The 27,426-nt window shown below is 47.4% G+C and overlaps 2 protein-coding genes across 9 annotated transcripts; one reads left to right on the top strand and one right to left on the bottom strand.

The window, feature by feature from the left end:
- Positions 1-1,878: 1,878 nt before the first annotated feature.
- On the top strand, positions 1,879-14,759 carry CPSF4L (cleavage and polyadenylation specific factor 4 like). 5 transcript variants are annotated; one of them, XM_033088977.1, is made up of 7 exons: positions 1,885-2,379; positions 2,862-2,912; positions 4,542-4,694; positions 7,459-7,554; positions 8,547-8,640; positions 9,933-10,100; positions 10,836-14,759. In XM_033088977.1, the coding sequence occupies exons 1-6, from the start codon at positions 2,277-2,279 to the stop codon at positions 10,030-10,032; spliced, it is 597 nt and encodes a 198-aa protein (XP_032944868.1). In that variant the 5' UTR covers positions 1,885-2,276; the 3' UTR covers positions 10,033-10,100; positions 10,836-14,759. The 5 variants fall into 5 exon arrangements, with proteins under 5 accessions (XP_032944870.1, XP_032944868.1, XP_032944869.1 ...); XM_033088979.1 differs by lacking the exon at positions 8,547-8,640 and having other exon boundaries at positions 1,879-1,964; XM_033088978.1 differs by lacking the exon at positions 8,547-8,640 and having other exon boundaries at positions 1,885-2,015.
- Positions 14,760-15,193: 434 nt separating this feature from the next.
- C21H17orf80 (chromosome 21 C17orf80 homolog) lies at positions 15,194-27,413 on the bottom strand. Of its 4 annotated transcripts, none has more exons than XM_033091785.1 (6): positions 27,210-27,413; positions 26,586-26,695; positions 23,653-25,174; positions 17,945-18,043; positions 17,277-17,369; positions 15,195-15,982 (listed from the first exon to the last, which is right to left on the bottom strand). In XM_033091785.1, the coding sequence occupies exons 3-6, from the start codon at positions 25,145-25,147 to the stop codon at positions 15,960-15,962; spliced, it is 1,710 nt and encodes a 569-aa protein (XP_032947676.1). In that variant the 5' UTR covers positions 25,148-25,174; positions 26,586-26,695; positions 27,210-27,413; the 3' UTR covers positions 15,195-15,959. The 4 variants fall into 4 exon arrangements, with proteins under 4 accessions (XP_032947679.1, XP_032947676.1, XP_032947678.1 ...); XM_033091787.1 differs by lacking the exon at positions 27,210-27,413 and adding an exon at positions 26,944-27,139; XM_033091786.1 differs by lacking the exon at positions 27,210-27,413 and having other exon boundaries at positions 26,586-26,930.
- Positions 27,414-27,426: the final 13 nt, after the last annotated feature.

Raw genomic sequence — 27,426 nt, 5'->3', positions numbered from 1 at the left:
TGCCAAACTGATGAAGACGCATTTGGGAGAAAGGCATCCATCTCTGCAGCATCCTCCCCTCACCTTGTACCAGCCAGGCACACAGAGGTGGGCCGGGAGTCCAGGTGGAGGATGGACCTGGACCAGAAGAGGAGGGGACGCTGGGCTGGATGGATGGAAGAGTCTCCCCTGAGGCCTCCTTCGTGCTCAGCCCTCATGAATTCTTGTGGGCCACCAGTGGCCTGGAAGTCACCTCGGCTGTCTCTCTCGGGCTCAATTATTAGTTATCATCCCCTAGGCAGCCTCTGTCCCCGTTTTTCCCCTGTAATTCTTCCCCAGGGGGCTGTGTGTTGCTCTCTTAGCCCTTCCTTCTGGGGTTTTCCGCTGGCTTCATGATTTAAAAAACCAAGTCCTAAAAGATACTCCAGATCCAGGCCCTACTTGCTTCTCCAATCTTGTCACCCACCACTCTTGTTTGCTAAACCAGCGCCTCCACCACACCAAACTCCTGACCATCCCCTCCACCTGCCATGTTCCTCATACGGCTGGTCCCTCTTCTGGCACATTCTCCCCCCTCATTACCAGAGTCTTCTCTGAGAGGCCTTCCCGGAACCCCTCCCTGCCTCTGCTTCGCTTGCTCCCCCCTTCCTATTATCATCCCGTCACCATATCACCCCATTGTATAATTGTGCTGTTAAATGTGCCCCTACTTGACTGGGCCATCCAGCCCTGAGGACAGGGACACGGTCATTTGTTTTGGGGTCCCCAGTCCCTAGTATAGCGATGCTCCTCGGATGTTTATAGATGGCGATCATCAAGAGCCATGGATCTGAGTTCCATGGTTACCAGCTTTCCAACCCAGTGCCATTGGCCTTGCTGGGCCTTGATTTCCTCATCTGCCCGCCCTGCGGGGTTGGTGTGAGCCTTCAATCAGCCTGTGTTGACAGATAACTGTGTTCTTGGACTGCTAATCAGTGCACACAAATAGGGCCAAGAGAAGCAAGGGCGTCTACCCCAGGGACCCCCCCTTCCCGCCTCCCACAGCCCCCCGCTCAGCCCTCTGCCTTCCTGGGAATGTGTTCAGAGGGAGGCCCAAGCTTCTCAAAACTCCTGGATCCCTTCCCTGCCCTTCCGGGCCCCGCCTCGTCACCAGGTGTCTATCTCTCCAGCTATTTTTTTTTTCTGATCCAGAGTTCAAAAGAACAACAAATCTAGGAGCTCCGGCCTTGGGGAAACAAAAGTCAGCAGGCTCATTCTTGTTGGCCCGCTGGGGGCCCCGCAGGGCGCGGCCCACCCTCCCGGCTGGTCCAGGAAGGAGGGCGGTTGGGTTCTGTGGACATGGACTCCAATGAAACTCAGAAAACACTAGCTCCAGTTAGAGAGAAGGCCAGTTAGGGGGCCAGAGCAGGGGGAGGCGCAGGCCTGGCCTACTTAGAGCCCTACAAAGCTCCTTTGAAAGCATTTTCAGATGTCCCCAGCCCTGGGGGCAGGGGTGGTGTAATAATAATAAAACAACATTTGCATAGAGATTTCATTTACAAAGCACTTTCTCAGGGGCGGGGAGGCTCTGGGGTGGCCCTGTGGAATCCTGGTGGGGAGGCGTGACCTCCGGGTGGTTCCACCCCCAGCCCAGTGTGCGATTGTGTGCGAGGTAAACAAAGCTCCATTCATCCAACTATTTCCGACTCCTCTGGGTTTCATTCCGTCTTCCCTCTCTCCCATGAAGAGCTCACTCAGGGCTTGTCACTCTGGCCAGAAAAGGGGTGCCAGGAGTCCCAGAGGGAGGGGTTGGCTGGGACCTGATTGGAGGGAAGGGGGAGGCAGGGGAGCCTCCCTCCCTCTGCATCCCCGCCCCTCCCGGCCCCGCCCCCACACCCTCTGGCTCCCAAACTCCTGCGAATCAGAACAGCCTGGCTGTGCTTGGTTTGTGCAACTCTTCACTTGCTAACCTGGGTGGTGTCTTCATGTTGAAAGTATGAGTACAGGTTTGGTAATGTCTGTGCATATGCTGTGTGTGGGTTTGGGAACAAGCAGAGGTAAGCAGCATGTGGGTCTCTGCTAATTGCTCCCCAGCACTGCACCGCTTTGGGAGTGAGGCTGATTTACACAGTGTGGGCGTATGGGGCCCTGGGGCTTCTGCACCTGTGCTGGTGGGAGGGGCGAGACAGCTGGGCCTAGAATGTAGCCTGGCGGTCACCTGGCCACTGGCATCAGAGCCTGGCCCCTTAAGGGCCTCTATGAGCTATATAGGGTCCACCTGCAGAGGCCTGAGCAACTCTTAGTAGACCTAGAAGGAGATGGAAGAGGTCATTGCAGGGCTGGAGAGGTTCACCTTCACCTTTGAGAAGGATGTAGAGATGCAAAAGGGCACTGGACTCTTGCCTTTCCAGGGCATGGACAGTGAGTGGACAGGCGCCAGCCATCCCTCTTGGGGACCCTGCACCATCCCTCCTTCCCTCCCTCCCCCAGCCTGCTCTACAGGCCTCTGCTCAGCATCCTGATGGTGTGGCCCCTTGGGTGGTTGTCTGGGCTTCAGGCCTCTCTCTTCTTCAGGGGCTCAGGACCCCAGGAGAATGGGACTGGCTTCCAGACCGCCCACTTTCCAGGTTGGGAAAGCAGAAGGTGAATCAAGGAAAAGCACACTGGCCTCCTGAGCTCCCAGGCTGGCCTCAGACCCCTCCATGGCCTCTGTTTCAGAGTTTGGGGGCTTAGGTATTGAGGTTTGGAGGCTGGGTGTCCAGAGACCAGCATTCAAAAGCAGGACCTGGGGGGGGGGTGGCCCATGTCCCAGCTTTGGGGAGGTTCGGGGGAACTTGCTAATGGGGGGAAGGCCCTCCAGCAGCCACGGCCTCTGGGGACCCTCTTCCCTTCTCCCCTTCCAGAGTCGGGCTCAGCTGTGTGCAACTTCTTCGCTAAAGGACTCTGTGAGAAAGGTGGGTCAGCAGATGGCCTTGGGTGGGGTGGGAGCAGGGGCTGCCTAGGCCACACTGGGTTCAGCGTAGCCTAGAGCGGGCTGTCGAATTTGCACCTGGGGAGGGGGAGTTGGAATGAAGCAGAATTTTAGTCTAATCAGACAAGTGGACGGTCCGTCAGGAAGCCTGCCCGCCAACCCCCCAAATTCCCCTGACTCAGTAACGTTGACTCGGGTGGCTGGAGCTGCCTGGAAGCGGCCATTGCTTCTTTCCATCTTGCTGGTGGTGGGAGCGTTTGTGGGTTTCAGCCTGTGTACTCCCCAAAGACCCCTGACCGCTTTGTTTTCTCCTATTTCCTCCCCAGCCAGGAGAGTGGCATCCTCCCCTCCCCACATTCTTGTCTTCTGAATCAATGTGGGACCAGCTCAGCTGTTCCATCCATTCCTTATGCCCTGAGGTAGCTCGGGCCACAGTCTCTGGAATGCTACCAACAGGCACCCCTTATTTCTCTCCTCCACAACCCCAACTTAGATCGAGCACTACCCTCTTCCAAGGCCCTCTCCCCAAATGCAGCCATTATGGGGTGGCCTGACTCAACAGGCAGTCTCACCTTTTCTTCGGGCTCATGAATCACTCACAGGCTCTTCCTATAGAAATGCATAATTGCCCCAAAGTATTGCCTCCAATGTGGGGATTCCCAGTCCCCCTATAGACTCAGGTCAATAATCCCTGCCACTACGAATGAGTTTCGAACCTGCTTTTTGGATCCATGTGAGTCTGCTCTTGGAAGCCGGGAGGTCAGGACAGGCCCAGGAAGGCGAAACCTGGAGCCATTTTTGCCGTGTGCCTTGTCTGTCATTGGGCCAGCCCTGGACCATGGGTGAGAAGGGAAATGAGCTGACTGATCACGGGAAGGTTTGCGAAGCCGGGACTAAGTGACGCCTCCTCTGGCCCTCTGTCTTCTGCTTGGCCCATCCAGTTTCTAGAGCAGTGGTTTGTCTTGCAAAGAAAGAAAACTGTTTTTGTGGAAGGTCAGATCCAAGCAAGTCGATGGCCAGGGATGGAGGGTAAGGCGATTTAAAAAGAAACTTCCCAGCCTCCCTCAAATTCTCTCAGATGCATGAGGCTGGTCCTGCTTAGAAACCTGGGAACTGGGGTGTCATTCCTGCTGATGGCAGTGCTGCCTTGGTGAAGGTGACAAAGAGTTAAATACAACATTCCCATGTCCCTCTAATTCCTTACAGAGTTGGCTCTTATATCACCACGTTAGGCTGTTAGGTCTTCGGAATCATAACATTTTTTTCTTAAGACATGAATTCAACAGGCCCTAATGAGTACTTACTATGTGCCAGGGAGTGTGCTTGGGGGTCCAGGGCTAGAAAGCATGGCTCTGCTCTCTAGGAGGAGCCCCACTCTAAGCCTGGAAGAGAGGGGGGTGTAAAGTGCTATGGGGGGAAGTCCTGACAACAGCATGTCCTCCATGTTGCCTTGAGCGCCAAGTTCTAGCCTCCACCAGGGTCCAGGTGGGGAGACAAAGGGAGAGCAGCTGGGGTCTGAGCTCCAGAACCCTCCAGGGGAATTCCTTCTAGGGGTTGGGTGGGCCCAGGCTGGGCAAGTCAGGGTTCACAGCTGGGTGCTCTGCTGTCCCAGGGAAGCTCTGCCCGTTCCGGCACGACCACGGGGAGAAGATGGTGGTGTGTAAGCACTGGCTCCGGGGGCTGTGCAAGAAGGGTGACCAGTGCAAGTTCCTGCACCAGTACGATGTCACCAGGATGCCCGAGTGCTACTTCTACTCCAAGTTCGGTAATGCTTCTTCCTCGCTCGGCCCTTCACCCCGGAGGGTGGCAGTGGGGGACGGGAAGGTTTGGCAGGAACGCTTTGCATGACCTAGGTGGCAGGCCAGGCCTGTCTGAGGCTCAGATATCTGCCTCTCCAATGCCCTAGAGAAAGTGGAACTGGACTCTGGTCCCTATTTAACTGCTCACCAGACTCAGGCACATACCGCTTACCCCCAAGGGAAAAAGAGGGAGTGGTTGGAATCAAAGGCTGAATTGTTTCCTTCCCCAGTCCGGGCTAATCACACACCCAGACTGACTGTCCGGAAACAAGCCCCAGATGGGACACCTGTCAGTCCTGGAGTTGGCGAGAGGGTCATATCCAGGCGAAAGGTCTGTCAGGGCCACTTTCACGACGCTTGCCATTCTCCCAAAGCACCTGTATCACTGACCTGCACCATTGTTCATCTTTGAACTGTCTTGCTGTTTTTAACTCTTATTTTAGAAGAAAACTTTTCCTGGCTTCCATAAATGGAAAACCAGCATCACTTATTGGCAATAAAAGGTAACTGTACACGTACAGCCATGAGGTCCAGAGTGTAGCCCCTAAAAGTATCTTGTGTGGTCAGGTCTGGACCCAGCATCTTACCTCCCTCTGGCCTCACGTCCTTCTTTTGTCATCCAAGGGGCTACTGAGGGGGAAAAGCCACAGACACTTCCTGCCCCATTTAAGAATGGCGTCTGCGAATATGTCTCCCACGTCGTCCTTCTCAATAAAATTCTATAGCTCAGGGCTTTCCAGAGCTGGAAGGAGCCTTAAGGACTATCTAGTCCAGTGGGGTTTAAACTGTGCTCCAGAAAGAGTGACCCGGAGGGGGAGAGAGTTGGGACGGACAGTCTCTAGGACACCCGCCTCGAACTGAGGTGGCTTGGCTTTGAAACAGCCCTCACTGGGGTTCCTCGGTGTCAGTGTGTGTGGGGGGGTCTGCGGGGGTCCTTGGTATGTACCCATGCGGCAAAGCACCTCCTAGGTCAGCAAGAGCTCCCTCCAGGCTGAAATCTGTGTCCTGCCTGCTCCGTGGAGTGGAGAGCTGGTGGCAATTGATGAGGGCTGCCCGCATGCGTTCCTTCAGGGAAAGGACAAAGGTTATCTGGAGCCCGGCTCCCTGCATGCATTGCCTAGACCTCTTTATTTTACAATGCCACTTATTTACTCCTTCAGTAAACCTGGGTTGGTTTTCTTTTGGGGATCGGGTACTGGGCTGGGTGTGGCTATAGGAATAGGGCCAGGTCTCCTACCCTCCAATGACTCCCATTGGAAGGGGCAGACATGTAAATGGGTGATTATATTACGTAGCCTATGTTTTTGTTCTTAGAGTATTTTTCAATATCATGCCAAAATATTTGTCGTTCTTGTTGGAAGTACATTGTTTCATTTTGAAAATGTTGCTGGGGAGTGTAGGACTGGGGAGGGGCACTTGAAAGTCCAAGGTCTTTGGCCCTTCTGACTGCGCGCCTCAAAGGTCCACCAGGCGTCTCCGGAGGCTGAGGTGCGAGCGCCACCTGCTGGCCGTAAGAGGAATGCAGAGACATGCGTCCAGGGCAGAAAGGCGACACCAGCGCATGCGTGACTGACTTCCTGTTGTCTCCATCTATCACATGTTCACCAGCCCTAGGTGTTATGTCACTTCCATTCTTTGGGCGACTCAAGCCCAGAGTCAGCTGCACACTTGATGAGCAAGTGAACCCCTCATCAATATGAGGAAGTGGGGTGAAAGTGGATGGATATGGCGTCTTCCTTCTCTGAGGACGTGTCCTCGTTTGTGAAATGAGGGCTGGGAAAGAACGGCGGTTTAGAAGTCTTAGGAGTCAGCGGTGCTCATCGTCAGGTGAACCGTGCTTTGCAGAAGCCCACTGTATAAAACAGATCTCTTTGGAGCAGTAGGAAAACCAACGGCATAGACACATGGAGTTCCTTTTGGCTCTGAAAGGCACAAGCTGTAGATTTTTAAGGAGGATGAGATTAGAAACACTCCTCAATTCTCGACGTGAATGAGGTGAGAAGTGGGCTGAATCTTCCCCCAGGGTGCCTTCAGTGGCCCTGGGTCCCTAAGAGAAATCTAGGAGGGTTCTCACAGCAGCTCTCCAAGAGTCTCTGCAAACAGGGCGGGCTCCTTCCAAGACACACGGGTCTTGGTCTGAGCCATAGACAGGTGACGGCGCGGGCTTAGGGAACCTACAGGTGCCCTCTGTACAGTGTCTATCTTCATCCCTGTGCCACCTCTGAAGCAGGGCTCTGCTCTTCTTGGCAATCCACCGAAAAGAGCTGCACCCCTAGACTCTGGCAGCAGTGCTGGTTTCATTGTAGAGAGGGCTCTAGTCACAGCATATGGCAACATCTCCAGTCAGTTTCTTATGTCTTCTTGGATCCTCAGCTGCCAGCTCTGGGTGGCCCCTTCCCTGTCTCTCCTCATTCCTTCCGTCTGGATAGCATCTAAATGACGTTAGTTCCAGTCCATCCTGGATATCCTGCCCTGCTCCAACTCTTCCAGATGTGTGTATTCATGCCCAAGCACTGCCAGGCGAATATGGTTGGGGTCCACCCTACCTAGATTGCAGGAAGGGTTAGAAATACTTTACAGTCTTCAAAAGCTGTTGACGACCAGAAGGAAGGCAAGCGGCTTATATTCAAGGGGCAAAGTCAATCCAGTTTGGGGCGGGGGCGGGGGGGGGGTGCGGATGTGACCCTAAAGATGAGCCTGCTTGTACACAAAGAATGCTGAAATTTTCAGGTGAATGCAGCAACAAGGAATGTTCCTTTCTTCACATGCAGCCAGCTTTCAAGACCCGGGACTGTCCTTGGTATGATCAAGGTTTCTGCAAGGACGGTGAGGCCCTGACAGAAAGGGAACACTAGGGGATTTGGGTGACCAGGCTGGGGTGGGGTCTCACTGCAGGGTAGTTTGCATATTGCTGATGAAGCCCCATGGGAGTGGGGTCTGCCCCTGGGTTGAAATCCCAAGAGAAGGCCTTTCCATAGTTTTCTCCAGGCTCGCTCCAGTGGAAAAACCCTCTGTGACACTATGACATGCAGCCTGGTGTGGCGCGTGATGGGCTCTTTGGAGCAGGCTTACTTGGGTTCACATCCCAGTGGCTTCAGCATATATCGGCTGCGTGACCTTGAACAAATGACTGAACGGTTCATTTCCTCACTTATGAGAAGGGAAAATGCCTCCCTCCTAGGGTCGTTGGGCCGCTCTGACGTAGGACCCCATAGGGAGCCCTTGGCATAGGGTCTGGCCACAGGGGACACTCAGTTCACATGTGTTCTCTTCTCTATTCCTTTTACCCACCTGGGGGTGTTCTGAGTGTCATGTTCCACCGATCCCATTACAATCAGCCAAACTTCGGAGGCAGGGCCCCCATCGGAGTCCCTGTGCTCTTAACATCTGTGTCCCTTCTTTTCCTGTGCCTTCAGGTATGTCGTTCTCACTGAGTTCCTGGCAGTGTTGGTTTGGGGAGACCGTAGGGGACAGTTGCTGAAGGAGGACTAGTAAGATGTGGGATTAGCCTTTTCTCAGCTGTACTTTCTATGGCTAAATAAATAAAAGGTGGCAAATTACTGCCCACATCCATTAAGTCTCCCAAGACACAGTGTGTTAGGGACACTCCCCATCCTACCATTCTGGCGGTCCCTTTTCTGGTCTCAGTCACGTGGCTAGGAAGTGCTTTGGGGCCGTATGGGAAGGGCAGGAAGACTTACACCCCCGTGAAGTGGAGAGCCTGTGGCCATCCATGTCCTTCCCGGGGAGCTGCATCATGTGTGTTTCCCCCCCTTTGCTAAAGCCGTCCTTCTGGCCGGTTTCACTTTGCCTGGCAGGTCCCCTGTGTAAATACCGCCATGTCCACAGGATAATGTGCACTAACTACTTAGCTGGCTTCTGCCCCGAGGGACCCAAGTGCCAGTCTGCACAGTAAGTACGATCCCACTGAGTGCTGGGCCCACTCTCTGGCTTCTAGAGCTAGATCCTTCTGCACCTTCACTGGCCCAAGGTGGGAAATGATGCACCGGCCCAGTGTTTTCCTTTGCATTATCTGCCATCCCCCCACCCCCGCCGTCCCCACCAACACCCACCTCTTTGCGGTCCTGTTGGCTGCACTGAACTCTAACCCGTGCTGTCAGTGTTCATGCTGAGGATGCGCACAGACTGTTCTAGAAATAAGAGTAGAAACATCGGATACCCAGTCCTCTGCAAGTCTCCTTCACTCCCCGGCTAGGGTTCCGGCTCCTTCCTATGGGGTGTGAAACCAAAGGCTGGTTAGAGGGTTGGAGAGCCAGGCTGTAATCGTCTCTCTCTACTCCCTCAGTCCCAAGATGAATCTTTTATTCAACCCAAGTTACATGAAGGTGAGTGTAGGCAGGAAGAGGCAGATCTGTCTCACGGCCCTTACTGCATGTGTTCCCTGGGGAGCTCCGAGTCCCTAGCACTGCACTGTCCCCAACTGCCCGCACTCTCACACGATCGGCTCTGAGTCCCAATGGTGGGAAAGGCACATGCCATCACGTGTGTGTGGCACATATGTGTGGTTGTCCCTCTCAGACCCCCTCCAAACTCTATAGTCGCTACCTCAGGTAGGACGTCTCAGCTCTCAGCCTCCGAGGCTTTCCTTCTCCTCAGCTGTATAATACTGCGTGCGGTTCTGTTCGAGAACGCGGGGGGCTGATGGTCCAAAGCCGTTATTGTGAATCAGGGCCATTCTGGTTTGTGTCAGTCCCGCTGGGAATAGACTCTTCTACCCATAGCAGGCGCTGACGACAGCCTCCCGCAGGGTCAGCAATCTATGGCCCGCGGGCCAAATCCAGGTTCTCGCCTGTTTTTGTACAGCCTTGACCTTGACCTAAGAATTATCGCTACTGAGCTCTAATTAATTAGCGGCCCTATGTCTGGTCAGTTAGCAAGAGGCCCCTGAAGGGTGCTGGGATGGCGATGGCCCGGGAGGAGGGCGACCCCTGCCTGTTCTGAGGGGGCTCTCCGAGACAAGGTGGGAAGCAATCTTCAGTGACTGGGGAATGACAAGCCCATGTCTAACTTCCATCAAAAGAGATGCTTTTGGCGATTAACACTGTAAATAAAGGTATTTCATGCCTGGTTTCTGTCTGAACGCCTGGCCAGAGTCCCTGCCCTCAGTGTAAAGTCGCCATGTGTGCACAGAAGGAATGTCTGCAGGAGATCCTTGTTTCCTCACGCTTTCCCTTTACCTGCAGCTTCTCAACTGGCCACGGAGTTCAGCACCTCCTGCTTCTGCCTGGGGACCTCGCAAGCGCTCTTCCCAAACGGAGTGCCTGCCTTTCCCCCCTCAGATGAGGCCCCCGGAGCAGCTGGTCTCCTATTGCCTGGGGCCCAGGGTGCAGGTACATGGCCCCTGCTACAGGGTAAGAACTGTTGTTCTGTTGATGGCTGGAGGGTGGGCGTGATTCGCTGCAGAACGTGGGACTCCTTTTCTGCCACAGATAAGAAAACCGTCTGTGGGTTTAGGAGTGTGAATTAAGAGAGTGAGGGAACACTGGTAAACCAAATGTTACAACTGCAAAGCCTCAACAACGGAATCTTATTTGTATCTTCTGCCAGACAAGACTGTTTATTTCCTTTAAAGGCTAATAAGTGAAACGTCTTTCATTTCTTACTTTGCTGTCTACTAATTCTCTGGAGGTATTTATATATAGTGTCCTCAAGGTTTGGGGGGCAAAGGTTGATAAGGAAGGGAATGTGGTTAGTACCTTGGTTTTCTTTTTGCTCTCTTCCGGTTTAGCAGGAAGAACCTCATGTTTTATCATACTTTCATGAGACAGCCTCTAAATTGCCCTGAGCTTTGACTTCTCTGTTCTGCCAAAGGTAGTTCTCTCTGGATGGGAGGTAAGGATGCAGACCGGGGCCTTCCTCGTACATTTGATTTAATGGCCTTTGAACGTCCAGAGGTCTATTTTTGCAGGTAGGGATGCCCAGCTTGAATCTCAAGGTCTTTCAGGCCTGAGACGGGGCTTCACTTATGAGCAGAATCCACTAAATTCCTAAGAAAGCCAGCTCACTTTCTCCTTTGGTTCCCCAGACAATTTAGGAGTTTTCTCTTGAATTCACCAAGTCATGTCATTAACTTTTTCTCTTTTCAGTGTCGAAAAATGGGCCATTATGCCAGTAAATGCAGTAAGACTGAACTGGTCCGAGTTACTGAAGCATCACCTCAGGTGTGTCTGGGGACTGGACGACCTGCCAGGGAAGACTTTCATGGCCTTTCTGTGGTCTTCTCTGTTCCCGATGTCCCAGTGAACCCGCTGTCGTTGGTCTAAACAGGATACGAGATGCGAAGTGGCCTGCTGTGTTTCGGTTTATTTCCTCTTGTCCTGTATGTGAGCCCGCTACTAAGAAGACAACAGGACTGGAGGCAGGTTGACTGTGGCAGGATGAGTTATCCACAAAACGGGGGAGCAGAGCATGTGTGGAACCAAAAGCTTGAGTGTACGGAACTAGTCGTCATCACGCTCTGCTCAGCTGCTGCACAGAAGTCTGGGCTGCGCGTGGCAGTTCCTGCCCGTGCACGTGGTTCAACTGCGGCTCCAAACTGGCAATTAAATCAGTGGTGTTCTTTTTGCATGACAGCTGCTTCCCTGTATGGCTTACTTCAATTGAAAGCTATATTCTGGGCAGGCCTCAGGTGGGGAGTTACAGGGGGGTAGGTGGTACAAACAAGGTTTATCCTGGGAGACAGGGACGTGGCATGGAACATTTAATGCTTACGATCTATGCCATTGTAGAAGTCAACACCAATGCAATTTAGTCCCCTGGGAGAGGGGTGGGGACGCTAAGCTGTGCCTTTTGGAGAAAAGGAGAAAAGAGCAGCTACAGAAGGCGGGTGATAGGACAAGCCCCACCCCCCACACCCTTTGGCAGATGGACAGCTGCCTGGCCTGCCTGGAGCTGGAGGGTAAGGGGTAAGGCAGCCTGAAAGAAAGCTGGCCCAGGAGGCAGCTTTGGGGGAGTCTGAGTGCCAGCTCCTCCCTGGGCTGTAATATGACAAATACCACATAGCTATGTAGGTCAATCACTTAACCTCCTCAAGCCTCAGTTTCTTCATTTTGGAAAAAGAGCATAATAGCACCTGCCTCCCAGGGTGAGTGTAAGGGTAAAATGAGAGAATGCACGTAAAGAACTTTTCCACCGCACTTGGCTTTGACAAAGCAAGCACCCAAATGGTAGCTCGATTTTAGTGAGGACTGTGGTAGGGTCTCTTTTGCTTGGTTCAAGCTTAGAATGTGAACATAGTACAATACCACCAGAGGTTTTTTTTGAGGAGCTGTTATTTTAATTCCTACTGTCTGCCAGGTCTTGCTGGAATTAAGATGTAAGACTTCTAATCTCACCAAATCTCTGCAAAGCACGTATAATTACTCCCCACTTTATAGTCCAGACCATGGAGGCTCCAGTAAGTGAGGTAAGTTGCCCAAGGACACACCCACCCATTCCGCAGGTGAGGGTCTGGAAGAAGCAAATAATCAGAATAGAGGAATTCTCTTTATTTAAAAAATATTTTTGTTATAAAAGAATGGTGGTAGTAATATGCAGGGGGAACATGGGTGGGGAGCAGGTAGTGAGAGTAATTAGGATAATCTGCAAATCAGGAAAAACAGGACTAATAAGAATAGTGGCAGCAGAAAGGGTTTCCCAGAAAGCGTGCAGCATCCTATTAATACAACAAAATGATTTTATTTTTAATAGCTAAATGTTTTCATGTATATTAGAAAAAAGATACACTTTCTTTAGTAAACTCAGTTATTTCCAATATTAAGGCTCAGGATTAAACTCAAGTAGGCCCCAGGGATAATCCACTTTGCACGGACCCCGTGAGTTACAGCCAGGGCTCAGGAACGGGAGTACTTCCGACCTTAGATCTCTGGTCAAGGAACCTTCCCGGAAGTCTTCTCAACGGTGGAGCGCGCCCCCTGCAGGCTGGACGGGGCGGTGGAAATGGATCGCTTGTGTGGACTCTCCGGCTGACCATCTGTCTACGCACGTTGCTGGTAAGCTTGCTCCTGACTTCACGCTGCTGCCCTGGAAGCACTGGAATCTAAGCACTGTTGCTCGCCTAGGGAAGCTCTTGCCAGAGCCACGGAAGGTGTGGAGCATGGTTTGGAGACAAAATTAAGGAGGCTGTTGAACACGGTCAATCATAAAAAGAGCACTCCCCCTTTTGTCTTGGCTTTGCGAAAAGACGAGCAGTGACTCCTGCTGAAGTGCACTGGTGTCTGCACGTAGCCGTCCCACTTTTCTACAACCCCAGTTTTGAAGAGACTCTCTAAGTCCCTGGATGAAGCCGGTGATCTCCTCACACACAGTATTAGGGACTGGCATGGAAATGAACTCGTAGGGATATTTGCTTATTCGAACAATGACTGTATCCCCATAGGACAAGTTTACACCAATACCGCCAACCAGAGCTATGAGGCAGGCGTATTCCTTCATCGTGCTGTTTGTTTAGATCTCAATTGAGGAAAAAAATTAGTTATCGACTGACCTCAACAACTCTCTTAAACTGTTTTGAACAATCTGAAGAAACCCTTCAAACACTTAATAAAAGGTCTTCCAGTATTTTCCCACCTCTGTTACTTTGTGGACATGACCAAGTAACTCCAGAATCTGGAGGTTCTGCAGACGGCTTCTTTGAAGACGCCCACATCATTTTATTTAAGAATCAATGCTGTGTCTAATTCAAAGAAATCAGTTAAGATTTGCTTTCCTATTATGTGTGAGTTAGGATTCTTGCTGGTGACTGTGTCAACCCCAAACCCTCTTGTTAATGTAGAATCCCCCCTTTGTCTGAACTCGGCAATATGGGGCAGACAGCCCTTTAGGACTGATGGGTCACTAAGTAGTTCATTCACGTCACTAAGGATCTGATTTCCAGGGATGTACAGTACTTACTCTGACATAAGTAAATGAAATCTTTCCATTATGTTTTGGCGTTGATTACAAGTGACACTCGTTTATTTACAGTAGTGATGAAAATGTTCTTGATACAATCTTGGGGGAGGGTGCTACAAGCCACCACTGCACTTAAGTGTTGTGGGTTAATACGGGGGCACTGCTAGGGCACTAAGTTACTAAGTCAAGAAAGGCTTCTCCTACTTGTTTTCTAACCCAAAAATGTTTCAGAGCAGCAATCCTGCCTTCCTCGCTCCAACACAGAGACCGTGAGGTGTCATATTCCTCTAGGGCAGGGATTGCACCTTTTCTGTAAAGGGCCATACAGGAAGTACTTTCAGGTTTGCAGGCCGTATGGTTTCTGTTGTCGCTACTCTACTCTGCCACTGTAGTGAGAGCAGCCACCTGAGCACACAAGCAGGGCTGGGTTCCAGCAAGGCTTTACGAAACGGGGCAGTGGGCTGGCTGGTACCTGTGGGCCCTGGTTACCTGCTGACCCCCGCTCCAGGGGACTGGGGAATTGGGAGAGGACATCATTGAGAGGTCATTCTCATCTACCTTCGCACCCTGAGAGTTCCTGATCTGGAGTGAGGACAAAGCGGGAGGCACAGGGAGAATCCCTCCCTAAGTGTCTCTGTAAAAGAGCATTTACAAATGGGCACAAAGCCTTTTTGAAGGGAAAGAGACTATTTTTGGAGTTCCAATGAAGTTGTTAGAAATATTAAAACTAAAATAACTGAATGTAGTAGTACTCAACCATAAATTTCTCCTTATGGAGAATTCTAGTATCCTTTTCCTTAACCATGAGAATGTGATACAGAATTTTAGTATTCCCATTGGGGATAATTAAAGAGGGAGAGAGGAACGGGATTGGGAATAGAAAAAGTAGATAAAGCAGAAGATAGCCAGATTTCAAGTTTTGAGAGATGTGCAAAAAAGTAAATGTCGGCCTTAAAATAGCACAGCTGCTTTTAAAAGACGGCCTGACCTCACATATCCTGGCACGAGGGTAACACAAGCAAAGCTTAGATATATATATACTATACACACACACAGAAAAAATGTGCTAGAAAAAAATGTATATACATTTTAAGAAAGGAAAAAAATGTATGAAAACTGTAATACTCAATATAAAAGATGAATACAAGTCACGTTTGACTTCTTCAATTATAAGAGGTGCTCAAAGTGGTTACCATCAGTGTAATTTTAATAGTTTTTTCCTTTCTTAAAATGTGTATACACTTTTTTGGCACTGTGTGTGTGTGTGTGTGTGTGTGTGTGTGTGTATCATAGCTTTAGATATATAGATATGGGTATATCTATATGTGATATATAATCAACCCTCTGTGCTGGAAAAGGGGGTTGGAAAAACAGTTATCCATCTGTGCTGATGGATTAATTTCTTCAAAGGTTTTTCTATCTCTAAGTATGCAAGTTACTCTGTAGGGGCCAAAGCAGAAGTCGTAATATTTTTAGAAAAACACTGACTATTTTCTTGGGGGAAGAGTCACGGAAAACCACCAGCCCAAAACAACCCTAACAAACTGAAAGGAATGTAAGTATTTCACTGAAGTCGTCAGAAGAGATGGGGGTGGGATTCTGAGAAATTTCCAGGAAGAAACCACTGGCTCACTATTGTAGTCACTTAAGATATACAAAAGTGATTTAACATTGTTTCGTGTGCTATTTTATTTTAATCCGCTTAAAAAATACGTAAGGATGCTGCATAGGCTGACCAGCAACTCTTTACCCGCCCTCCTTTGCTTTTTCGTCTTCCACACCAGCTAAGATCTGGGTGAGGACCCAAAAGAGCCTAACCATTCCCAAGGGGACGGGCCTGATGTATGCTGATTTTCTGCCAATTCAGATATTATTTTGTATCAGTACATACGTACCTCAGTATCTAGTATAGATGAATAACATAGTAAAATGCCAAGATTTAGAGTATTTTAGGGAGAAATTTAAAATTGAGATATTAGTTTTTACTGAGAATTGGAAAATTGAAATTTAAAAATTTTAATGATAAACTTTGTCATCTTCATGTCTCCTTGAATAACATCAGCCTTTACGATTAAACAAACTGATGCTTTTCAGTAACCTTCAGTCACTTTTGAGAGCAAGTCAGAGAAATATCCAGACAGAACCAGGTATGTCCACATTAAAAAACGATGCTTCCTAAATAACTGCTGTAAATAATTTATTCTTCTCACTCCCCTTTCCTGCCCCCAGCACAACTTGAAATTGTTAAACATCTACTGCAGCAGTCGTCTCCTCCGCACTTGAGTTCCAGAGCGTTCCTGAGTGGTGTCAGGTCATGACTACTTGCGCCAGCGCTGCAGCCCTTTGGACAAACAGAGATAAACGTAAGGATCCGAGAGGCCATTTCTACAGACTGTTTTTATCTCTTGTCTCTATAGATCATTCTGTTAAATTTTTGTTTTATAAATTTAGGAATGAAGTCTTAGGCAACAATGAGAAGTTTCTAATTCCCTTTCTTCAGCCTCAATTTAGAGACGTGAAAAATAACCTTCAGTATCAAGGAAATGATCCCTTTCGGAGGTGAAAGTCGAAGGAAAGGTCTTTTCCCTGCAAAAAAAATGACTTCAGGTTTTCTGCGTCTCCATTTCTGCAGGGACGGTCAGGAAGGAATCCTTCTTTCTCACCGGTACCCAGGTGTACCATACCATCCCTACCTGTCAGTATACAGCAGCTGGCTGCAGTCCCATTTCTGCTGCTCTCTTACTTACTGACACTGAATTAGCCCCCAATTCCAATTTGAGTCCAATCCGGTATTTTAGAAGTTTTACAAAGTGAATTCTATTGGCTTTTATTGTTAGTGGTGATCTTGTACTTGTATGCCAAAAGTTTTCATTCGAAAGTGTCTGGGGTTTTGTTTGTTTTTTTTTAAATTGTGGAAAAATACTGGGCTTTTTGACTATCTTTTTATACGTCTTTTTAAACTTTTAACTATAAGGATATGTTTTTATAAAACAGTACATTAAAAAATGAGCAAAAGTCATCTTGAACTAAAAGAGAAATGAAATCCAGGTATTTTCCTCCTGGTAAGATTTGGTGCAAGCTGAAACTGATAACTGGAAGGGTGGTTGTTTTTTAAATGTTAATTAAAAGTAGATTAGCTATGACAGCTATTAGGTTGGTGCAAAAGTCATTGTGGTTTAAAAGGTTAAAACTTGCAAAAACCACAATGACTTTTGCACCAACCTAATATGTATGAGCCTTAAACACACTGATGAGTGACAGCTGTATTGTTTCTCCCTGTCTTTTGGGATAGAAACTTGTTTGGTTTCAATCCTCAAAAGAACTTCTTAGGTAGGAATTAAAAAGTCACCAAGGAGAAGAGCCCTGATCTTCCAGGAGGCAGATCTTCAATGACAACCTTAAATGGAGCACACGAGCAATTATGTAAATTCCAGTCAAGTCATATAAAGGCCATTATAACCAAAACCTCTTAATAATAAAAAATAAAAAATCCCAGCGCTTCAGGCAAAGCTCATTCACTAGCGCATGTCAGACAGTACCAAACTGTAATACAAAAAGCAATTCTGAGAATCCCTTGGAGGTCCCTATAATGGGCTGTGACCTGTAACTAAGGCTAAAAATACAGAAAGGCTTACTCAGGTGCCTGAAGCTCCAGCTACAACAAAGAACGAAGTACCCGGTGACGAGCATCGTGATGCCACCAACTCTGGCGCCGCACCTGATCCATCCTGTTTAAAAAGAGACAGCTTGAGCTATCACGGTGAGCTGTCACCAGCATTAATTGCGTGTTATGCAAATTATCCCAGTGAGCCTGGGAGATGGAACTGTAGTTTAAAGAATTTACTTACCACTACATATATATTTAAACAGGCGAAAAAGCTCAAGTCTGGAAGACGTTTATTTTAAGAAATTGCAATTAGTTGCTGTTGTTTTGGGGAGTTAGGTTAAAATCTTTAGTGGCGAGGAGATTACTACGGTGGACTGGTTAACGTAAGGTCTAGTCTTCCTGGCTTTGGGACGATCACTGTGGGCGAGGGAGAGCTGGGGGTAGGCGGCAGACAGGCAGAGGTAGGTATTAAAAAATGAAAGCTGTTTAATAAATGGCAACTGCTATTTTATTAGCTTCGGTGCTTTCAAGTACGTCAGACTCCAGAATGAAAGCAGACAAACAGACAAGCAGGAAGACGACACATTTGTCTCCTTTCTTTAGCCTTGCCATGACCGTCATGGCTAAAGAAAGAGAAAATTCTCCAAATGCTTGGAAGCAGCAACAGAACCCAACAGTTAACGACTCTGGTCTCACCTTTTTGCACAGCTCCCAAGAGCCTCATTAGAGAGACGGTGGAGGTTGCTGGTGGTTCCCAACTCCTCAGAGCAGTCAAACTTCTTCCCAACAAAGGAACTACGGTTCCAAACAGAAGTTACAATGATAGTTCATCTAAATGGATCCTATTCCCGGACACTCAATACCCAAGGTTCCCAGGGCTAGGCCTTGGGAAAGTATATTCTAAAGAGGTGGATTAACATCTGCACTGGGCTGCAGCTCTATTGCACGTCAAAAACAGGCTTTTCAAAGGCTGAGCGAGCCCTGGGGATCAGGACCTGGATACACTTTCTGATCTGATGAATACTCTGCTCAGACGATCCTGTGTACGTGCCTATGGAATGAATCATTCCTATTCTCTATCACCTGCTAAACATCTTAGCAAAAAGCACGACCTTCTACGATTTGAATATTAACTACTGCTACTTGTCACTGTATCTACGCTCAGCACGTCCATTCTACTACCCCATTGCTACTGCTGACCAGTCAACATTTCTTATGTTCAACACACGGATAACCAAAGTGGAACCACAAAGGAGGGTCTGTGCCATGTATTTACATTTTTCCTGCACCGTTTTTTCTTTATGTTTAATGATAGGCAGGGAATGTCTTCAATTGCCGGTTCTCTGGTCTTGGTTTGCTTCATCAGGGACAGTGGACAAATTAAGCAAATATTTACGACAGGTTTAGCAAGTGTGGTAAAAGTTGCCGTGGGTGTAAAAATATATACAAATGATCACCATTGTATTAAGTCACAAGGAAAAGGACCATGCTAGCTTCCAAGAAGTTACACAGAGGATAATTTTCTTGCAAGGTGATTAGTCTCTTGAAAAAACAAAGCATGACATAACCCATTCATCTTGGAAAAAATTTGAAAAGATGGGGAGAAAACATCTGCAATTATACCCACTTTCTCAGCAGTGTCAGGAGCGGTGCGTGTGGCTCCTCAACTCTGTTTTGTCTCCAGCCAGCTGAGCCTATTTATTTTGGTTCAGTTTCAAATTTACGTGTATGACATCAATTCAGGCCCTGAGCAGGGATATATAAGAAGCCCAGGAGGGGCCAGCTCAGAACCCACAGACGTCCTCTTACAGTTTTTTCGATGCCTTCTTGCCTGTTGCCCAGGTATCTTGCGTTCTGATTTCCATCCTTTATGGCCTGGTTGTGGGCCTGGGACTGCTAATACCCACGACCGTGTCTGTCCCCTCATCTCCTGGACACTGCCCCATACCCACTCATGTCCATTTCAAACCCCACACGTGTGGTTAACCTGCCAGCAACACTGGCTCCACTAACTCAACCACTGAAAACTCTCACCTACCCTCTGGACCTCTAACATTTCCTCACACCCTTCTGGTCTAGTTGGAATTCCAGACGTATGATTTAACTTCCCCCTTTAAATCTCTGGCTATTGATTACGTGCATGTTTTGATCTCAAACACCCCCTTCCATGGACTCCTCTGGCCAGTAGGGGACCTCCACCCTGGCTTGTTACATTCCTGCGCCAGTTCTGATCCTGACTATTGCGCCCCTCCCTCACGTGCTCCACCTCGAGCATCTCACACAGATACCCGATGGACGGAAATGCTGTTTAAAGATTAGAAAAGAGCCTTCGTGTAGCTGTTTCTCGGCCTTTAAAAACCCACGACCCTGTAAGGTTTCTCACTTTACCTTCTGCTATCCCCATCAGCCAAGTTTTGCTTTTTGTAGTTATGTGAACTCTACTTTTTCCAAACACCCTCCTCTCCGCCCATCATTTGTCTGAGAAGATTTGCCCACTGGGTCTGAGGCACCTACGTCAGCAGTTCTCTAACTTGGCTGCTCTTCAGAAACACTTAGGAAGATAGAGGACTTGAGGTCTTCCGTCTCTACGAATCTTTAATCTAAATAATGCCCGTGTGAAACTGCTGACTGTCCAGACTTGGCAACAAGGACCTCGATCTCTTAAACTGAGTCCTGAAAGCCAAGGCACCCTGAATTCCGCAAAGGCTCCACCAGGTGCCCCGGCTGCGCGTTCTCAAGGCTATGGGGACTCTGCAAGTTTTCCTCTGAATAACGGAAACGAGTTTCTATTGCGGTACCTGTTGAGTCTCTTGAGGTTTTAAATCTTGAACTTCTAAAATCTAATTTCTCCAAGGCCAGGGAAACTACTCATTTTGGTAGTACCGTGTTTCCCCAAAAATAAGACCTAGCCGGACAATCAGCTCTAATGCGTCTTTTGGAACAAAAATTAATATATATGACCCAGTCTTATTATATTATATAATAATATATCATATATTATTATATAAGACCAGGTGTTATATTATAGTAAAATAAGACCGGGTCTTATTTTCATTTTTGCTCCAAAAGACGCATTAGAGTTGATTGTCCGGCTAGGTCTTATTTTTGGGGAAACACGGTAAGTCCATGAAAAGCCTTCTCCCTGAACCTCGAAAGATGGCTCCTGATGCCGCTGAACTCCGTAAGCTGAATTCTTATCCCTGATTGACTAAAACTCCATGGCACCCTCAGAACTATCAGTTGCCTTGGGATTTCCTAGCTTAGGCCACCAAAATATATCCATTTTTTGTTGGCCATGAGAGCTTTTGGTTCTACCTTGTTTCATTCAAATGACGTGATAGTCTTTTATGGCTCTCAAGGCCCTGGGTACCTTTTTGTCTGGTGCAATCACGTCACCTAAGTTTAGTCAGGTACTCTGTGTACGAGGACTAGCTGCTGTTACAGGTTTCCTTATGTAGGAAAGCATATCTGACATCATCTTGAAGCGTTACATCCAACAGAGGAAAACAAAGCTTGGGAAAGCTTGGCAAAGACCATCAGGCAATGTTAGATGCCAGCCATCAACTGAAAGTTGACGTTGGGCAAGTTATTTATCCACTCTGAAACTCAGTTTCCTCATCTATACAAGGGGCTAAGACCAGCCTCTCAGGATTGGTGTAAGTTTATCTGAGATAACCTATGTCAACCTGCAGGCATCACAGCTGACATGTACAGTTAACTCAATTGTTAGCTCACTGGCCCTGCCTGTGAGTATCAAAGCAAGATACTGGCTTCCTGAGGTCAAGAAGGCCGAATGCACAGCCCATGCTCTTCTGCAAAGACCCAGGAAAGTTCAATTAAATGTGCAGTCCCTGGAGGTAGCCATCGCCTGGGGAACTGACAGCGGAGCCACACTTTTCATCCTTGTAGATTCAGATGGCCTTGAAGTCTTCCTGGCCAGCTGAAGAATCAGGTCTCGACCTGCGATCCTGTGGTTTCCTCTAGTGTCTTCTGTTCATTCAGTGGCAGCGTCAAAGTCGGAGTATTAATTGTGGGGCCTACTTCTATCGCTTTTCAGTTTGTAACAGAACTAGCGGCACGGTGATGGCCACACTTTGTCTGATAGAAACCCAAACTGGTCACATATTACGGACTGTAAAAGTCTATAGAAACAAAACAGTTTCTAACCCTATTCCGGAAGAACTTAGTGTTGAAGGAAGGATTGTGTTTCCCCCCTATAGTCAATCTCAGAAGCCTAGTGATTTGATGACGTAAGTTACTGTGTCTCTCTTACGTTATGACTGTATTCTTGGGACCCACTGAAGTGAGTGTGTCAACTAACTCATTTCAACCATGATATCTACCACTAATTGCTACAAATAGTTGCCTGAGGCAGGGTTCAAAGACTGTGGATGTACAAGTCAGATGGACCTGGGTTTGAATCCTGACTGCCACTTACGGTATGAACATGGGCAAGTCAGCTAAGATGTCTGAGGCTCCGATTCCCCACCTGTGAGAGAGGGCAGGTCAGTGACATCACTTCAGAATTGTTAGGCGAGTTAAATGAGGTAACAATGTAATGTACCAGCACAGTGACTGAAACAGTCAGCACTTGACAAACGTCAGTTCCCTCCTTTTTTCTTCTAAAATCACAAGTGGATGTATCAAGGACACTCCTTAGCACTATAAAAGATAGTACAGACAACAAAGATTTGCTGTGGGCTGTGTTATGCAACTGAAAAGGACAGAGAAGGACAGAGATTTAACAGACATCTAAGTAGGTTTCTAGTCACGGCATATTTTCTACAACACGGCCTAGTGGAAAGGACTCAGCGAGGCCTCAGGAGACTGGGTTCTACTTGTAACTCTACCACTGATTGGCAACATGACCTTGGACAAATCATTTATTCTCCCTGTGCTTGTTTCATCACCTACAAAACAGAGACAAAATCCCTCTGCTCACCTCTCCGAATGGTGAGGCCAAAACAATAGGAAGCACTCGGAAAACCACAGCAACAAAAATGTTAATATTCATTCAACGTTTCATACGGAGAAGAAGCTTGAGAGTACAATTTTGTAAAGAGAGTCTAGATGTTAGACCTGTTTGTAGAAAAATGGATAACTGCTGAGGCAGTTGAAGAAAATGCAGCTTGAGCTAGCAAGTCTTTACTTAATACACTTCCATTTTGAAATCTTCAGAAAGGGATAATTAAAATACAACAGAAAATGCTTTCTAGACCTGACAGACTGGGGTTTTGTGACTATGCGGCCATTTATAAAATGTATCCGAGGAAAAATACATCCGTTTAGCAAGAGAGAATACAAGTTTTTCAGGTGTGAATCTATTCGGAGTCACTACAGGTCTCCTGTCAAAATACATCTAAAAGCATCAATAACACTATACACACACAAACGAGATGGATGCTACATTAACCTGATGCCCCTAGCAAACCTAAAAAGAGGGAAAAAAATACAAAGTTTCAGGGTGAGGAAAATGAAGACACTTTCTGTATCGTAACTAGAGAGGTCGTCCAATAACTAAAGGTGAGATTCAGCAGGAAAAAACGAGGATACCTGAAATGACAGTTGGGAATGTTTTCGCTCCTACCTGGGGCCTCAGTCCGACCCACTAGTTACGCGATTCTAGGCACCAACAAGGTGCATCTAGAAGCTTCTGAAGAGACTGATTCACAATTCAGATCAGTTTCGATGTCCAGTCCCCCCCCCCAACGCCCCTGAGCTAATCTCTTATGTCTTCAGGCTCAATCTCTGGTTGCATTCTTGGGTCCTGTTCTTTGTGGACTAATTTTTCTAGTGCAAGGCCTTCTGTTCCTTTTTTGCCGTCCCCTCTATTCCTGGTCCTCATCTCCTGAACCTCCACTTCCAACGATCTGCCTTGAATGCCATGCCTCCCTGGACAGTTTTCATCTCATCTTGCCCCCAAATCCAAAAGTAGTGTCTGCTTGTACCTTGCCACTCTAAATTCCCAGATGTTGCGTTTGACCATAAACCTGGAACCTATTTGTGTACAACCTGGGCCTGATTGAAATCTGAACACAGAGCTTGTTCTATATAAGTGGACCCTTATGTCTTTATGCTTTTCTTGAGTCTGTTCAGCTTGAATACCCACCCAATTTCTATTGGCCACGCCCCTCCCCAGTGTAGAAATTCAACTGTTATCAGTACCACCAGCCAGCCTGTCTTAATCCAACCTTCGACTACTGGTGGAGGGGAAGGGAGCGTGATAAAGCACTGTTACCCCTGGAACAAGAAACAATGTTTTCAGAACAACGTAAGTCCAGTGCACTTGAATGCCCAGGTAAAACTAAGCTGAGTGAAAATATTAGTATTCTGAATCTCATTAATTTAAAAGGCACAGAGTGGTTTGTATGGGCTGGATGGCCCTTGAAATCGAGCATGTTTACCTTGTGAAAGTCTTTCCCCCTGGGGACTGATGAGCTGGGGCTTCTGGGCCATTGAATTCCAATCCCGAGGCTTTCCTGGCAACACCCCTAATCCAAGATAACCAGGATAGAGCTCTGGAAACCACTCCAGCCCCAGGGAGCCGGGAAGGGCCTTCTTGTCAGGAACATCCACCTGATGGGTGAAGGGGCTTTTCGAAGTCTGACGCTGGGGTGAAGGTAAAGACGGCTGGCAGCCAGGGTGTGAGGCTTGGGGCTGATAGCCAGATGGGGGCTGCAGAGAAGCTTGTTCCTCGCTCTCCATCAATGCCTTTATATCAGGGACTCGATTACGATTGCAGGCTGCTGCTTTCTCTTCTTGAAGAAATTTCATAGCCAGAGAGGCAAGACTTTGATTACGTGACTGTGACACAGAAAGAAACTCATTCCAAGTTGTGTCCCTTGGCGTGAACAAATTTAAACTGGGACCTTCATCTCGAGATTTCTTCTCTGTGGCTGAATCATCGGTACTGAAGTTCTTCGAGTTGTCGCTCATGGAAGAGCATTCTTGCATTTCTGTTACAGATACACTTTCCTCTGCATGTCCTTTGTTCCCACATGCCTCTACTCCAAGGTTAAGTCCTTCTCCTTGGTTCTTCTCGACTTGGATTTTACCTAATGGGCTAACTTGAAAACCTGAAATTTGTGATTCCCTGTTCTTTTCCTGATTCTCAGGGTCTCTAACCCCAGTAGAGACTTCTGAAAGGTGATCCCTGGCCTTGGAATCTCTCTCATCACTTAAAAACGAAGTTCTTACTCTTTTATCCCCATCATTGAGATTTCTGGGAGAACTATGATAATCACCAATAGGCACAGCTAGTAATGTTACTGGAAGCTTCTGTCTTGAGGGATCAATTTTGTCCAATTTTAAATTAGCATAAGTGGTTTGTACATCATTAGGTAAGGCTGAAGAGTATGTCCTATCTTGATTTGACAAAGAAGGTTCCATTGGGCCAAAAGGTAAAGATTCTTTGGTTTCTGAAGGATTACTTCTACTTTCCCCTGATTTAGGCAAATCTTTGGCAAGTTCTCTTTTAGGAGTAGTGTTCTTTGATGCATAAAACTGAGCCTTAGTTTCTCCTTGGGAAGTAATCTTTGGTTCAGGATTTTTCAACATTTTGAGGGAGAGTTGAATTTGATTTTTGATGTGTTTATCTGCCTTTGCATTACTTGCTCTTTCCACACCAATAGCTGGTAGTGGGAAGGACTCAGTTGTCTGTTCTGGTTTGTCCTTTATCAACTTAGCATTTCTTTTCTCACTCTTTGTCACCAACTCTGTCTCTTTAGCTTTATTCAAGTCTTTGATCGGACTTTTCATTTTCTTAGCACGTGAGAGTGTAGCCTGCTTGGACTGACAAACATTTTGATCAGCAGGTAGAGTTGGTCCTATCATCTTACAGTATGGCAAGTGGGATTTTACTCGTTTAAATTGTTTCTTACAATAAGGACACACTTCCATTCTGGGTAGAATATCAGTCTCCTATTCCTGAAAAAGGGAAATAGGAGAGTATGAGGAGCACGTAATTTCAGAGTAAATACTAGTATTTTATTTGTGTCATACCTTTCAATTCATTTGGAAGAAGCTAGGTTAAGGATACATTTTTAAAAGTTTGTTTTGATCCATTCTTCTACAGGTAGAACAATAGAAGACATAGTTTGATTTTGATAAATGTCCCTGGCTCCATTTATACTTGGTATTTTACATTAGGAAGTCTTCTAGGAATCAATCGTTACACAAGACTATCAAAGAGATTTCTCAACATCCCTGACTAGGAGGTGAGCAGGATGAAAGAGTTACCTCGAATGAATTAATGGTTAGTGGAAGGAAGAGGTATCCAAATACCAAAATAAAAGGTTTGCTACTTAAGGTTGTAGCAAGTCAATTGGATATCACATGGGTATAGGGGAATTGTTCAAAACCCTTAAACACAAAGATCATTCGAGGAGAGAGTGGTGAAGAATAAAAAACTCGGGCCAGGAATTGGAGATGGTTGATTGGTTTCCAAAGTGATATATATGGAAGATTCATAAGGTGCAAGAAGAAAATACTAGAACTTCCATCATCTAAGCATGAGAAATTGAGCTCTACTAACATTTAACATATTAGTAATGTGTATGTTTGTATATATATGTGTGTATATATACATATATATACCTACACATATACATAGATAAAAGTATGTATAATGCACAAATCATATATACATGGAGGGAGTATGGTCCCCAATTTTTTACTGATATTTTGTAGTACAATGGATTATTGGCAAATTTGTTTAGTTTGACAGTTTGTGAAATTTATACCATATAAAAACATTAACAAAATTTATACATCTTTATTATTTTCCAGTAAGGAAAAAGAAATATTTAATTACAAAGTTCAGTTGAGAGTGATTTATTTTTTTACATTTCTTCTTTCTATAAATTTCCAGAGGACAAGGACATGTCTTCTGTGCACAGTATTCTCAAAATCTAGTACTTAGCCTGGCATGGGATCCTTGTTCTATGAATTCTTTCTCTGGATATAAACACACGAATAATAGATAGTATTGTTAAGTGTGAATATCTTCCGACCACTAAATAGGTCAAAAAGTGAGACTGTGAAACCATTTATCAAAGCAACCAACCCACCTTATCCTACATGAAGTCAGGCAAAAAAAACCTTTTCTGCCAACAGATTTTACAATAATTATTCTTACTTTGGAGGTACCCCTTTGACAATATAATGAAACTTACGGGCCTGTTATTTACAAAAACACACACAACTGTAGCCAGTCCCTGGGCCTGAGGCTAATGACTTTCTGAACCCGTTAGACGTGCCTGCCTCTACAGTATTCCACCCTCACACTTCTCTGCACCCTCACGTGGTAACGTCTTATCGTGGGTGCCTGCTTTCTTACCAGAGCTTCTCTACTAGGATGCTAATTTTGCGGTCGTTTCTCCTGGATCTCCATGCCTCGCGTTCGCCGTTCCCGAGTTCGGCAGAATGAAACTAGATTTTAATGTCAGCCTGTGCAAGACACAATCAGAGAAGTAACTCGGCGGTCCTGAACCGAATACAAATAACTGGGTTAGCAGCAGGGCAGTTCCCGTTCGGTGTTCCGGGAAGCGGCGAGTTCAGGCTTCACCGTCTTCCCGGACTCAGGGCCGATCTCAAAGACACGCTTATCTTATCTTCGTCTTCACCTCCTACGCTCTCCTGCGGACTTTTCCACTCTCGTCCGTGTCACCCCGCCTGCCCTCTGCCCCACTCTCTACCTTTTTATACAGCTCGCTAGCGGTTTCCGCGGAGTGGGAGGGGACCGCCCGGCAGCTCCTGGGTCCGAGGCCGGCCTTCCCGCAGCCCCAAGCCCGAGGCGCCAGAGCCGCTGGGGCTCATTCTGCATCTTGGGGAAGCCCCCCATCTGGCTCATCACCCGATCGACTCCCCTCTCGGCTCCGGACGGTCACCCCCAGACCTGGGGCGGAGGCGTCCGTAGGAAAAAGCCCCGCCCATCGACACTCCCCCAGAGCAGCGGCCTCACCTCGCAAGATACAAAAGTGTAGGCAGCCCACACATCAAGCTCCCCAGAGCCGCGCACGAGCGGCTTCCCAACTCCTGGTCCCGGGCCCCGCGGCTAGCCGTCTACATAACTGCCTGATGCTTCTCAGCTATTTTTAAAATTTTTGTTACCTCACAAGGACTGAACTCAAATACTCATTATGTACTATTATTATGACATAAATTTAATTTTATTTAAA

This window comes from Rhinolophus ferrumequinum, chromosome 21 (assembly GCF_004115265.2).
Source record: "Rhinolophus ferrumequinum isolate MPI-CBG mRhiFer1 chromosome 21, mRhiFer1_v1.p, whole genome shotgun sequence".
NCBI classification, from domain to species: domain Eukaryota; kingdom Metazoa; phylum Chordata; class Mammalia; order Chiroptera; family Rhinolophidae; genus Rhinolophus; species Rhinolophus ferrumequinum.
The sequence above is the reverse complement of the archived record's forward strand: the minus strand, read 5'-3'. Positions and strand labels throughout refer to the sequence as shown.

What these genes read in the sequence shown, in the direction of transcription:
- C21H17orf80 (XM_033091785.1), bottom strand. Translation starts at nt 25,147, where the DNA reads ATGGAAGTGTGTCCTTATTGTAAGAAACAATTTAAACGAGTAAAATCC. An exon ending in GGGGGAAAGACTTTCACAAG is followed by an intron (nt 18,044 to 23,652) that starts GTAAACATGCTC and finishes TTGGAACCGTAG; the next exon opens with TTCCTTTGTTGGGAAGAAGT. An exon ending in CTGGAGCTTCAGGCACCTGA is followed by an intron (nt 15,983 to 17,276) that starts GTAAGCCTTTCT and finishes GTTTGTCCAAAG; the next exon opens with GGCTGCAGCGCTGGCGCAAG.
- CPSF4L (XM_033088976.1), top strand. Translation starts at nt 2,277, where the DNA reads ATGGAAGAGGTCATTGCAGGGCTGGAGAGGTTCACCTTCACCTTTGAG. An exon ending in CTACTTCTACTCCAAGTTCG is followed by an intron (nt 4,695 to 7,458) that starts GTAATGCTTCTT and finishes TGAAATTTTCAG; the next exon opens with GTGAATGCAGCAACAAGGAA. An exon ending in TACATGGCCCCTGCTACAGG is followed by an intron (nt 10,101 to 10,835) that starts GTAAGAACTGTT and finishes TTCTCTTTTCAG; the next exon opens with TGTCGAAAAATGGGCCATTA.